At 41.6% G+C, this 15,042-nt stretch overlaps 1 protein-coding gene across 3 annotated transcripts in view; it reads right to left on the bottom strand.

Moving 5' to 3' along the window:
• XRN2 (5'-3' exoribonuclease 2) overlaps positions 1-15,042 on the bottom strand; it is a 50,808-nt gene that overhangs the window by 407 nt on the left and 35,359 nt on the right. For all 3 annotated transcript variants that reach the window (XM_050894501.1, XM_050894502.1, XM_050894503.1), the window contains 2 exons: positions 10,348-10,408; positions 4,638-4,779 (listed from right to left, as the gene is read on the bottom strand). In XM_050894501.1, the coding sequence (XP_050750458.1) occupies positions 4,638-4,779; positions 10,348-10,408 (203 nt within the window). The remainder of the gene's footprint in view (positions 1-4,637; positions 4,780-10,347; positions 10,409-15,042) is intronic.

Genomic DNA, 15,042 nt, shown 5'->3' with positions numbered 1-15,042 from the left:
CTTCCACCACGGGAGAGCGGTTCCGTACAGCACCGGCCTCAGCTTCCAGCCGCGCCGTGGAGGAGCGACGCTTCTAAACCAGAGACAAATTGGCCAAAAGACGGCACTGAGGACAAGTTACCTCCAAGACCTCCGCACGTTCTTTGCTTTCAGCAGTGCTGGAAGCAGAGAGCGCAAACCGTTAAAGCCACACACATACACACATTCACACGCGCACACCTGATGGGCAGATCCGAAACGCCGATTTTTAATTCCTACCGAAACGTGGGCTGTACGTTTACGCTTTACACAGAGTAATGACATAAATGTCATTTTTGTGGACTAAAGTATCAATTTGAGATGCGCGATGCCTGTATGCTGTTAGCAGGATTAGCCAGGTTTATTTTTTCAGAGGAAAAAAAAAAAATTCCCTCAACTACCAGCTTTCTGTTTTAGCTGTAAGAATCTTAAGCTAAAGCAAGGCAGACATTTTTACAGATATGTATTTTAAGGGGGGGGGGGGAAAAATTGTATTTGTTACAGAAGCAGCATTTTCCAGCACTCATTCATTTTAATTAATAGGTGAAAGATGCCTAAATCCCCACCTTGGAAATCACTCCAAATTAGACATATTTTTGTATTTAAATTTAGATGAGGCATGCTGTACATCAACTATCCAGTGAAAAATCTGTTGGAAAATTTCATAAGAAGTCCCCTTGAAACATTTAAAATTATTTCAAAGCCTGGCAGACCGCAGAGACCAGAAGGTTAATTAAATGTGATGCACTAACGACAGCTATAGGGCTTTGTTTGTTTCTTACTTGGAGGGTTTTGTTTTGGGTTTTTCTTTTTTGGTGGGTAGGGGAAGAGGGGCTTCCTTTCATTTCTTTAAAAGAGAAATCCATCTTTACCCTGTCCTACGGGGGCTCAGAGACAAGGGCTGAAACGGAAGAGAGACAGCGAGCGAACCTGTGAGAGGGGAGGTGCGCTTCAGCCAGCTTGTGTCAGGCAATCAAAAAAAGACTTTCTGAACAGAAACCCGATTTGCTACACCCCGTTGTTAAAGGACTCTGAAAGCGACGTGCAGAATACACTGTTTCCGCTATCGGGAAGGTTTTACGTTTGTTTTCGGTTTTGATTGCCATCAAGTAAAAAAAAGAAACAAGTTGACTATATCCCTCAAAACAATCCTGCCAGTTACAGAAGCAGCAGCAATCTTGCTACACAACTACAATTTAGAGGTCTTGTAAGAGCTGCACCAAGACGTTTATCTGGACATTCAGCTGTGTATTACTACAGGCTACAATAAAAGTGTCAAAACACCTGCACAACACGATCAAGTTGATTCTTTAGTTGTCTGGAACAGCTGGAAGGCACCAACAAATACCCACTACCACAGCGCAACCCATATCCATGGCAGTTGCATTAATTTTGTAAGCACTTTGTAGCAGCACATTTATTAACCTCTTCAGACCATGTTCTGTATGCTGTAAAAAAAGAATTCAGAGGTGAAAGGGACCAAAGATAATTATTTATGCTGCTATGTGTCACCACTTCCACTTGAATCCCTTTTCAAGGCTTTAAAGCTTTGAAATTTACAGGCAGCAATGCTAGGATTCAATTATTGGTTTTGCACCCTAAACCCTTTAAGGTAGCTTCTAATTTTACTCCAGTGCTGTCAGCCCTGAGGAAATAATGAAATCTGAAAGTTCATTTTAAAATAACAAAAAAAAAAAAAAGGGAAAAAAGGCAAAAAGGCAACAAAAATTTACAAGGAGATAAAAACCAGTCAGAAAGCGATACAACTGCAAAGGAAATTTTTTCAGGAAGCAAATTTACTTGAGCTGAAAGATTTGTCCTTAATAACCATCACGTACGTGAATACAAATAAAACCGTTGTCACCACCCAGTTTAAACGTGATTTCATGATCCAGCAGGCACGTCCCGTGCTAGTGACAGGTGATTTACCTTTTGGGCAAGACTGCAATATTACCAAGCAGCAATATGCCTCCTATTTAATCACTCAGGTGGCAAACAGCTGGAGAGCGGCGAGGGCAGAGGTTTTCTGCCGCTGCCAGGCTGCAGATGTCCACGATGCTCGGAGACCCCACAGTTACGAGAGAGCTTTCCAAACGTGAACTAGCAGGGGATGCCCTCCCTGAGCCCACACTGCAACCACTTCTGGAAGACAATTCCTGTTCACCTTTGTGATTCCAGCTGTAGCTGTTATGCATGAAGATTTAAGGTCGGGAACGAACTAGTTTAAGCACCGATTCCTTTTGCAAATTTATCCACCTATGCTACCCAGGGTAAAGGGTAGGGCAGAGTATGGCGTAGCAGACAGACTTTTTTCAAGTATCTCTTTTCCAGCCCTAATTAAATACCACCCAGACTCCACCAGCATCAAAATCCGCCACTGATTTTTCTACATTATTACAGCAGCCCCTGTTACGGATTAGTGCAATCCCACATTTATTCCTTTGTCTCCAGTGTTTTGGGTAAACCTGTGTTAACACAAAATGAAAGATTTTTGAAAACTGATCCTATCATACACCTCACCCAAATTTGAAATATACTTAAAAACCATTGGGGACTAGTTGGGCAGCACAGCCAGGATTCAAGCCCCACCGTTTCCCCATTAAGCCCAATGTGATCATAACCCACGCTGTCTAGTTTTGCTTATAGCCAAAACCAGTCCTGGAAGGATTTGTACTGGTAATGCCTCCCCGCTGTACTTGGAGCAAGAGTGCACGGTGGCATACTTGCCTCTCTTTTTCCCCTGTTTCTTGCTGCAACACCAATAAGGCAACTGAATGAGCTAAAGACAATTCTTACTCCAGACTTAAAAGCCACCTCCGTACTAAAAATGCTTCAGGGTAGGAGTTGGGGGGGGGTGTGGGCTGTGTGTGGAGAAGGGAGTCTCACTGCTGCTAACAAGGGTTCAGCTGAACAAGAGTTTAAGAGTTGGGAGCGCTGGGGCAGACTGCTTGCTGGCTATAGATCTTTTCAGCAGCACCATGTAATCCTGCAGCCGGCAGACAATGCTGAGGACGGTATTAGCAGCTCACAGGCTGTTTCTGCTGGGCTTCGGTCCTGACAAGCTGAACCAGACGGAGAAGCACACGGCACTCTGCAAAAAGCTTCCCCAGCAAAGGCCAAAGGCTCTTCTCTTACAAACTTGGTTTGACAGTACCTGTTTTTATTGTATTAGCTGCCTCAAAACCCCCACACCATAACAACGTCATGGTGCAAAAGGGGTTGTGGTAGATAGCGCTACCTGAGTCTCCCAACCACAACAGAAAAGAAAAACATAGAGCAGACAAAGAATCAGAGAAGTGGTAAAAATGCTGTAAGAAGACTTTCACATACGCTGTAGGACATTACAATTTAAATGGGTTGTACTTGCAGTCCCTGCTGTCTAAGCAAAGGAGACTGGGATATTATCCAATACACACACTGCAGGACAGAATTTGTATCTACGTGAAAATGACTACATGCTGCCAATAGCATGGAGAAACAGTCCCAGAAATCAAACACCAAATCTGACTGTGTTGGTGCTGTACCGTGTAACACAACTGTTTGCGTACTGGGGAGATGGGCAGACTGGGAAGAAAAGAAAAACTAAGAGCATACACTAAGAAGTGACTTATCTTGAGCACGTTTCTGAGAGGCAGCTGAACCAGGTCCCAACAGAAGGCAAATTTCAAACAGTTTGTGCCTTAGTTTCCATATAAAGGATTGGGAAACAGTGCTGTTACCAAGCAGCTGAGCACTCTTCCTCCTCTTTCCCCATTACCGGTCAGTAACCTTCCCACAGCTGAGTAATAGTTCTGACTTACCAAAACAGCAACAGAGCTTAAACTTTAAAATAAAATTTCAGGTATCTATATTAAACTAGCATACAGCATTGTAAATACTCAAATTTCTAGTACAAGAGTATATGCAGATTATGTTTTTACTGGGAACACACACAGAAAAAAAATATCACATAAGCAAAGTCACCTGCTGCTTTCAAGAAGCATTTTCATTCTGTGGCATTTTCATAAACTGATGACAAAGTCACCTATAATTTTGGATGAGGTTCTCCTATCACGTTCACTTGTTTTCATTTAACCACACAAAGCTATTTTCACGTGTACTTTCACAGACACGTTTATTTCTCTGGCTACTAGAATCTAACGTTTGCATTTAAGTAGTTTTTCAGCTAAGAGAAAGCCAATAAACATTCGAGGGGAAAAAATAATGAAGTCGTAAGAAGCTACGTTTTAAACATACTGGGGAGAAACCCTTCTATCCGCAAAATGTGTAGCTGACAGATTTCCTTACAGAAGAGGAAGACTCTGATTGAAACGCTTGCCTTCAGATTATGTTTTCTCAGGCTACAAGTGTGTGACTTGGTAGCAGGTTGGATCTACTTTTAATGAAAAGCAGTGGCAGCATAGGCATGTCATGGGCCTTTTGCCAGGGGGTACACACGGAGGGGCTGGACAAGGCTGGGAAGCTTACCTGTCAGTGCTTTCACTGGTGACACAGCTACTGGGCTAAAACCAGCTCAGGAATGCCTACCCATGCTGCATTCACTCTCCACAGCCACACATGGAGGAAGCCTTACTCGGGAAGAGAACAAAACGCGCAAAAAAGGGGCAACGTCTTCATACCTGTCTTCCCCTGTCCATCCGATCTTCAGGTCTCTGTGGGTAACTCATTGGTCCGCCCAGCCCCTGGTACTGACTTGGCTGGTACTGATTTTGAGATTGCAGCATGCGGTTCCAGGCAAGAAGAGGAGCAGCCCCAGCAGTTCTGTGTAAAGAAGAAACACACTGCAGCATGAACTTAGCTCCTAGAGAGAGTTTCACACCACAAAATCCAAGTTTCTATAGTCTCGTATCATAAATGATTCGATTTGTCTCAGAGTTAAACACCGTCACATCCAGCTATGCCTGCAGTGGTACTGCAGACGGCCAAGTCGTTAGAGATAAATCGGGGAGGGGGGAATATCTTCCAAGATTCTCCTACCAAAAGGCCACGTTTGCTTACTGCTTCCTTCATCACAGCTTGAAAGCTACAGAACCAGGTACTACCACAAGCAGCAAATTCCGTTTTACAGATCAGAGATTTTTCAAATTCCTTGGAAGGATTCTGTCCATCTTTTATTTTAGGGGCAAATTTGCCAATTCATCCACACCGATCTTGAACGTAGATTAAAACCCAGATATCACCAAGCTAGCTAAATGTAACACACCATCCAAAGAGTAAACATGTGCGATACAGGAGAATGAGGCTTTCTTTTCTAAATGTCCAGACTCTTTCTGGGAGTCCATTCTTTCTAGTTAATTGCAGGTTGCAAATGAATTCTTACTGCGAGTATTCTGAATCTAGGGTAGGGGCCTTGGCTGCTTTTTCCCATCCATTATTCTGCTCAATATGTCAGAAGGTCTGATCGGGAAGAAACCTTTTCAAGTTCTATTGATGTCGTTTTCAATTGACCACGGTGACCTAGCAACATAAGCACTAATTGGCATGGACTGACTGACATTTGGTGTACAGTTTATATGGGAACGCAAATTTAACATCCATTATAACCTAGTTTGCCACCCTAGATTACTAACAGCAAGAAATGTTTTAATTGCCTTCAAGTACCTATTCTAACATTACAATTATAAAGCAACAGGTATAATACATCAAATCATTGTTTGATTAAAAATATTTAGAAAAATGATATAGCCATGATATTGTCTTTAAAGCTGAGCACTGGTAAGGGTACAATTCCTTACGGAATTCATGGCAGTTATGTTTTGCAGTACAATATGTTGCTGTAAAAGGAAAAACATTGGATAGTCGAGACAGTTAATCTTTTCTGACCCCTGTTTAAGAGAGAGTCAGTTGAACAGTGCGCAGCCAGCCTGCTGAGAGAGACAGGCAGGAATAGCAGAGAGCATGAGCACTGCGTTTCCTATTTACCTGCCGCACCGCTGAACCGAAAGTTACTCTGTACGTCTTCAAAGAGCCTCTGCCTAGATTTGCTGGATTAAATTGGCAGGACTTCAGCCTTGGAGGAGTAACCCTACCCAGAGGCTGACAGATTCTTTCAAACGCCCATGCAGTTCAGGGAGGAGGTATGACTTTCATGACCAAGGGAGGATTCACAGCCAGCTGTACAATGTTGGGCAAACTGAGTTTTGAGCGACTGAGGAAGCGATGCTGGGAGAGGAAGGGCTTTTAAACACACATTTCACCCACCGGAACAGAGGCAAAGTTGGAATCAAGACAGGTAAACGTAAGATTAAAAGAAATGAAAACAGGAATTTTGGACGTGAAGGCTTTCTGCTTTTGGATGCAAATTGCTTTTGGTTTCGCACTAAAGCCTGCATGAGAGCTGCTCCACCTGGTCAGATTAAGACCTGCCTGAATTTTAGAAAGGCAAGAGAAACTCCTACCATCACCACAAATAAACAACTTGATTCCTGTTTATAAACGTATGAGTCTTACCTGATAAATACGCAATTGATAAATATGATGTGCAATACATGTAGTAAAAATGAACACACAAAAGCTAAGTGGTAACACCGAACTGTGCGGTTTTATTTTTAGCTTCAGAGGTATGTCTAGAAATGCACAATGTTATCTGAATCATTCATTAGGAGGAGCAATATTGTATTTAAAGTTAATAGCACATTACACTTTCAGGGGCTAAACACTCAAAATCAGTATTCTAAGTCTGATATTCCTTTTCATTAAGTGTTTTGAGTACTAACTTTTTTTCCCCCCCATTATTCCTAGAAAACAGCAGACTCTCCAGGAAGAATACACTGCCCAGCCTTAGGGAAAACTACAGGGAATTACCTATACAGCCCCAGCTCTAGGGCTTTCATCAACAGTCACTCTGTCTCCACAACTTTGCTAACGTGCTTGTGATAAATACCCTCAGCGACTGATGATCACAGGCCAACACTTGTTACATGCCTGGAACGGGAAAGTTTGACACAAATTTCATTTGACTTTAATATGTATTTGGCACAGAGTTTAAACTTTTTATTTCAATGAAGTGCTGCTTAGTGAAAAGTTGGGATATTTAACAAATGAAACACATTAACACTAACATCACTATTATGTTGGGGCATTTTTGCTTCGAGGCCATCTCAAAGAGTGACATTGGTGATTTTCAGTTAGAAACACTACATATTCTAGAGGACAAATCCAGTAGGAAAAGAAAAAAGCTGCAATGCATTTTCTGATCTTAAAGCCAGAAAAGCAGCTTACACCTTTTGCTGCTCTTAATTCACAGAACTATGTACTATTTTTAAAAAAAACAAGATTTTAGATTTTCATCCGGTAAACAGAAATCAGGAAATTATAGTCCTCGCAGCACTTGACTTCATGTTCGTCTAGTGGATGTATTAATTGGCGATTCAAATTAGCTGAGGGTGGAGATTTGTATGCAACAAAGCTGTGCCTCACGGGTAACAAAAAAAGAATTGTGCCACTTGGAATATCACATGAGTTCACATTGGCAGAGTTACTCAAATCCACTATCCAGAGTTAAGTCAACTTACGATTAAACTAAAGCATATACATACAGGATAGCTAAAACACAACTTCAGGAAACTTTATACAGTAAAGCATTTGTGTGTTCCAACCTCAGCTTCTTTGGAAATCTCTTCTATCAGCAGGTTAAGCAAATCCTTTTGCTTAACCAGATTACAAATTTCCATCAGCCAGGAAACCAGGTAGCAAATACATATATAACCTCTGAAACATATCAGATCACCAGCACTGAAGATAAGAGCACGAAATAATCTTCTGCAATCTCCAGTAACGCAGCCCAGTCAGACCAGGGCCTGAACAGGACACGCTGAAAGGTGTCCTGTTCAATGGCAACTCACCAATTTTAGTTTACTTGCTGCACGCTGAATTGCATCACTAAATTTATAAGTAAGAAATCTTACGCAGGAGACAAGATCATCTGGACTATGAACATGCAGCTTTACACTACTGGGTTTTTTCCACCCAGGCCAGTGAAGCAAGAGCTACTTTAGCCCCCACTGCAATACTCTGTCCCCGAAATGGCACAAAGGCTCAAAGCTTTCCTGGCAGGGACAGGGCTCCTTGCTTATCCCTTGCTTGACGTCACAAATCAAGGATACCGTAGCCTCCTGCCAACCCACTTCATCTGAAAAGGCTGGAGCAGGGGCTGGCCTCTCCCTCGATTACTTTCTTCCTGGGAGCAGAGGTGACGGAGAACAGAAATTCCTCGCTGCTCTCCCCGGCGGCACCTTGTTGCTCCTGGAGCACCTGAAGCCGCAGCAGCAAGCGGGGACAGCCTTGGGGCTAGCAGTACGGGAAACTGGCAGCTCCCAGGGAATTAATTGGGAAATTGAAAACCTCTGGGGAGGGTTTCAGTTCAACAGGTTCAGCCATTTTTTCCTGCACCAAGCCTATCTATCTTTACGTTTCTGGTGAAACTTTTGCTTAAGTCTCCATGCATATCTCTGTATGGCAACTAACTCAACATCAGCCCTAAGCATCTGTTTGACTTGTTTCCCAAATCAAACACCTTCCAAGAACATGGCAAAATTACTTCTCCTCAGCACTGAAACTGGCAAGTTAGAGACTTTCATGAACCATCAGAGGTATAACAAAGCACCATCAGGGAGGGAAAGCATTGTAAATATCCTGTTGTCACTTGAAAGCTAGAACGGCATTCTCCAAGCTTCTCTAAAGCTTATTTTCCAGGTGAAGATGATACATCTTCAATTTAAAGTCACCTCAGAGGACACCAGTTTCCTCAAGTTTGGGAACTGAATAGTGAGGTCAATACTGCAACACTAGAAGCATGCTGGACAAGTTAGCAGATCGAACCACGAACACCGTCTATCTGCAAAAATGCTCGGAAGTACCTGGGCGGTGTGCAGTCGCTTCTAAAAATATTAGAACAAACCAAGCTCAGTAACCTTCTGATAGGATTCTGATTAGAGAGACAGTCGATTATTACAATTGTAATAAAAATGTGTATTTCAAGTGAGAAACAAACAGAATTTCTGGTTGAAAGAAGTTGTTTATATGTGAATTGATAAACTCTTCCACTTTGCAAAAATAAACAGCCTGGTAAAATGATAAAAGTATAGCATTGTAAAAGTAACGACAAGTTACAGACCTGTAGCAATATTTCACAAAATGGTCCTATATAAATTGGATTTAATTAAGGTGTGGGAATAGCAACTCCCATGGACAAAGTTAATATTAAAGTTTGTAATGCAAGATTCATTTATAATGCAATATTCCACATTGATGTGGCACAGGACAAGGGAGCCGGACTTATTTCAATAGGGATCAAAATGGTTGCCATGGAAAGCGTGATTGCAGAGAGCTCAATAAATTCTCCCAAAGCTCATATTTTCAATGGTTAACATTTGCAAATAAAACCATGGGGAAAAAAAAAAAAGTTGTGCCTCAGAGCAGAAACTTCAAAGATCTCACATATGCTCTCATTCCTCCATAAATATAAATAACTATCATTATTCATAGCTTTCACAGGTACGCTGGAGTTTATAAAGTCCATCTGACTTAAGGACATACAACCTATCAATGAAGGAACGCATGTAAAACATCCCTTATTATCAAACCATGTCACATTCCTTCTATTCGATGGCACTTATTGCACTGCAGATTCCATAATCCTTCCCTGAGTCCCTTCTGCATTTAATTCAGTTCAGTCTTAAGTAGTTAAAGAAACTGTTTTCAGTGGCAACTAATAACTACTGACCTACAGTGACACTGCCCTACAATAGGCTTGTCAGGCCTGAAAAACTTGTACCAAAGAAGCTGATTAGGACTTCAAGAGGTTTGTAGCAAGAATCAATGGCTAGTCTGTACTAATGCTGCGGCTGCGGCACAGAAATGATAAAAGTGGAACACCATTAGTTATGCCTCATTAAGCTCCACAGCCCTCCTAAAAAGAAATTTGTTTAGCCTGTCCAAAATCTAATGCAGTTTTAAGCTCTCTGTGTTCAATTTCATAGTATCTCAAAAGCTTCAATAAGATAAAGGCCAAAGAACCAAGAACGGTACCAAAGCACCAACAGTAAAGTTAATTTTGAAGTCTGAGTTTTAATGGAAAGTGTTTTTGCCTTCTTTTTTTAATACAAAGTACTCGAGCCTTTTAAAGGATGAACACCACATAGTGCACTCACAAAATATAAATAAATCATGGACATTAATTAACTTAAAAAACCTGCTGTACAGCATGATTTCAACAAATTTAAGCCACAAAGTTCAAAACAAAGAGGAAAAAAAAAAGCTGCGAAGCCTGGCAGAACCAAGTACATCCTCCTGGCCACATTTTACAAAACTTCAATCCCTTCGCCTTACCTTTGTGGTGTCTGTTGAAACAAGGGCGTAGGACCTCGCCAAGACTCCTGGGGTCTTAGATCTAGAGGGTAAAACAAAGTGTTAAAATAAAAAAGAGCAAGTATACTTAAAGAACTGTGCTCCACTTACTCTCACACGTGCCCAAGAACTTGTTTTTGAAAGTCAAACAGAAAAGCTCAAACTGGATATACCACCAAATACATTCCACTAAGTCGTTGGCTACTATTGCTGATTTTGATAGAGCCCTTATGTCCATCAGTGGCAAGCTCAGTATTAATTAAAGGCAACTTTTTTTTTTTAAATATGTCCAATAAGCTCCAAGTTATAAGAAGAATGAATTTTAATTGCTAGAAGTAGCATTGGTTAGTGCTTGGACACTTCACAGGTATCTTCTCTTGAATTTTTAAAAATGCAAACCCATGTCTGTTACCGTAACAACGGGAGACTTCATTTAACGTTTACATTTCTTACAAGTACATTCATCGCTACACTATATGAAAAAATACAGATATACACATACGCACACCGCTGTGTCATCATCACAACACACTATGTTTGTGAGCAACAAATACTTAATACTCAAAATATGTGCAAGTTTCCCTCTGATTAGGCTAAGTTATTCTATAAAGCAAACTAAAAGAATGACTAGAGCATGTAATAAAGCTAACAGTTCCACTTTATTCACGTTTAAATATATATACTATAGTTATATTTAGGATATATTTAAAGATAGTAAAAATATATTTAAAAGTTAACCTAGACAATGATAATATAATAATAAAAATCTATTAATGATCTCTCAGATAATGTAATCAGACTGAATTAAACCTTTTCGGGTAAAAACTTGGCCAGAGACCTAGCACTGCAGTTATAAGAAACTGCAGTGGAAAAAGACCACCCACTTCTCAATTGTTTCTTCTACCCAAACTAACTCTTTACAAAGACGTAGCAGTAACAACATCGCTTTAACAGGACATGCAATTAAACGCTTGCTGTTCTTCTAAATAAACTGGTCAGTAAACAGGATAAAAGAAACAGCTAATCAATAGCTCCCCGGTCAGTCCACAACACTCAAATTGTGCATCAATCAAAAGCTTCAGTTTCAGTGACACCTTTGATTATTTTCAATGGTGTTTAAGTGTGACCTAATTTCAACAGCTGGCTCCAGAAGCTGTCTAATGGACGTACTGCGATGGGACAGCAACGCCCTGTTAAGCTACCAATATTCAGGTACGCTAAAGCTTTGCAATAATTTGAAAGAAAAGGGGGGAAAAAACCCAAAAGGACAGAAGGAAAATCTGCACCTCTCTCCTAACTCTGGCTGGATTGTCAGCAGGCTGTAATAGTCTGACCCGGACAGAAACCTTTCACGGCAGCACTCGAGCACGCAGGGGAGGGTGCGGGCAGTCCCCGTTGAAGATAAACACAGCTTCGTCAGGGGAAATAAATTCTGATCCCCAGCAGCTCCGCTGTTCCCGCCTGGGCCTCCTCTGGGCAGAGCTAATCCAGCCCACCCAACCCAGCAACGGCCTGAGCTGCAGAGGGGTACACACTATATTTTATTTATTTATTAAACATTACATGTATACACCCCCCCCCCGCCCCAACCAATATATAAACCTCTCTGTCTTTTTATATATATATACACACACACACAGAGACACATATATACTGTTACCAACTGATGCTCATGATCAGGTATAATTGGTTATTCCATATACAGTGTAACCAAACCAGTCTAAAGCATCACAAGGTCTAAAGAGGGATATGTGGCACTTTTATACTGATCAGCCTGTGAATTACAAGGACTTTTACATGCATAAACAGGCTGTGCTAACACGATGCTTTAGTGATGCTGTGTTTGCTTTTGAATACAAGATTAGCGCAACACAAGAAAACCCAGGCCCGTAATGCTGTCTTCAGCTACTTTGGGGGAAATGAGCAATTAAGACACAACGTTAAACTGAAGCTTTAAAATAAAAAAAAAAGTACAAAGATGAAATTGCTAAAAAGAAAAACATTTTAAAATTTAAAAAAATTTGGTAAAGCCCAAGAGTGTCATTGTTTTCAATAAAAAAATTATCGTAAGAAGACTTCAGTTCTAACAATTTCAAAGTTTCAGACACCAGCACCACAGAAATACATGCAATACAAAAGAACTGAGTTCTGCTACAAATGTTTTCAGATGTACAAACCCCTCCTTATCTGTCATTACTAACACCAGTAGTTCTTCGCCTGCAGCCGCCAGGATGAGGGCTAGGTTTTGGCTCCATCACCACAACCAGACCTGCAGGTCTCCTAGGCCTGGCTCAGTTCTCCTGTGGCTTGCTGGGAGACACAAACTTCCAGAAAAAAACCCCCTCTATATTCCAGGAAGAATAATGGCCATGTTTCCCCCTGCCAAGTATCCAGACAATTTTACAGACGGATACAGTCTCTCCCTCCCTGACCCTCCCTGGTCAGAACTTCACATTTTAATTGACGTTTATTAACACGTTTTCCATTCCACTGCCAGGGTCAAATGGTGCTCTAGTGAGAAACCCAGTGAGATGATGCTGGTCTCGCCCTGGTACAGTGTTTCCCATTCATACAGACCCCTGCTTAAGGGCTAGTTAAAAACATGTGTCCTATTTAATCGCTTTTTCCCCCCCACCTGAAAAATAAAGGACCCAGCTCTTCTGCTGTAACCAGATTTTTTTTTGCAGCTCTAGGGAACAGTTTAAGAAAGAGTTTAATGAAATCATCATAAAAACATTTAAAGCCACCTTATTACTATTCATTTCTATGGCTCTGACAGAGAACAATCTTTGAGGGAAAAAGCTTGGAGCAGTGAATCGCACTTCAAAAAGGTACAAAATTGGAGAAGAAATGACAATTAATATTTTCTTTGGTCTTCAAAACTTAGGCATTTCCTAGAGCTATAAGGCCAAATAAACTGCCTTCTCTAGCAGCTCCTCAAGTAACAATTTATCTAATCAGTGTGGCAATCAAAGACGAGATTTTGTGTTTACTGATTGCACTAATCAAAATCACTTTTCAAATGCAGCTAATTGACAAGTTTACTGACTGAAATGAAAGTCATAAATCAGATATCCTGTGCTGCAGAAACCAAATATGCCATTCACAGGGTACTGCCATACTGCACTTGACTCCCCAAGTTATCAGCACAGACAATTATTCATCAACCGAAAATTGGCACATCAAAGTCAAATCAGAGAACAACAGTAAGGAACACCCACAGCAGGCTCTTGAGGAAGAGATGGCACTTTGGTTGACCGCATTGCCCTTCTAGAGTCTAATTTTACTTCATCATACATATAAAAACATAATACATAAAATGAAAAGTTGCTCGGCATCAATCCCACAAAATGTGGGAGTTTTAACCACATCAGCTCCAGTTTTTCAGGAACATGTGGGTTCTGGATGCTTCCCAATCCAATTATGCCACAACATACAGCTGTTCTCTCACAATTACATAGCTGATGAACACAACTTTGACACAAGAGATAACCTGCCCCATTAAGAAAACTCAGCATATGCCTTCCCATTCCTTCTAATTTGATTTTCTAGTTGAAGATACCTGTGCTTTGACAGAGACATTTGTGCTTGAACTGAAGGGGGCGACTGCAAAAGGCAAGAAGATAGCTGTGCTGTCAGCTCTAGGAACACCTTTTGGTACTCCTAGACAGAAGGCCGCCTGGGTGACATTGGCCCGTGTGCTCAATTCTGACCACAAATTTCCATCGGAGCAAACACACTGTCCATGCAGACTGTTCCTGTTCAATAAGATGACCACCACCTACTGCAGTGAGGTTCAGAGAGTTGCTGACACGCTCCCATCTTGACGGGTTTGCTTCACACTCAACCCACACAATCCATAATCCAGGATGTGTTACGGTGTCCGGGTGTGGTCCCATTTGCAAAAGCATCCTTCAGTGTGAATGTGAAAAAGACTGATCTCAGCAGAAATTTTGGGCTATGACACTTGGAGGTATTCTTCTAAGAAGGCTTTAAGCAAGGGTTTAACCCTTTTAGCAGGGTCTCTATCCAGTAAAGGAGGAGTTAAGACACATGCGGCCACTTGGCTTCAATTAAGTCAACTGCTGCTGTAGTTAGTTGTAAAGACTTCACATTGCAGTCAGTTTAAATCAGAAGTTAATTAGAGTTTAAGACTAATCTCCTAGGACAGCTTGGTATCATTAGTAGAAGAGGAGGAGAAACACAACAAAATGAACTGACAAAGAATACTTTTGCAGCATGTTGCACTGCGGTCTCCCACGAAAACAGAGAGTGCCAGGAACCAGCTTCTCGACTCTGGGATGAAGAGCCTCGGAGAGCAACGGCAGGCGCACAACCCCTGCTTTGTGAAAAAGCCTTTGTATGACGACTGCTGGCAGCGTGCGGAGCAGCGCGCCACAACGGCGGCTGGAGGGACCAGCAGGTTGACCTGGCATCTCTTTTTGCTGCACCAACAGGAAAGCACGAGATCAACCTCTGCCTAATGGAAAAAGCAGCGTTAAGAAGAGTGGCACAATGAGAGAAAGGAGGGAAAAAAAAAAAAAACCAGCCAAAAAAAAAAAAGAAAGCCTTGCTTTCAGATTTGCCAGGCACACCTGCAGAAAGGGGCAGATGAGGAGAGGAAGGGATGCGTGAAAGAAAGCCACCAGTTTTTCCGAGGCCAACAGATGGACTGGG

Source organism: Gymnogyps californianus, chromosome 3 (assembly GCF_018139145.2).
Source record: "Gymnogyps californianus isolate 813 chromosome 3, ASM1813914v2, whole genome shotgun sequence".
Lineage (NCBI taxonomy): Eukaryota > Metazoa > Chordata > Aves > Accipitriformes > Cathartidae > Gymnogyps > Gymnogyps californianus.
This window is presented reverse-complemented; position numbering and strand designations above follow the sequence as displayed.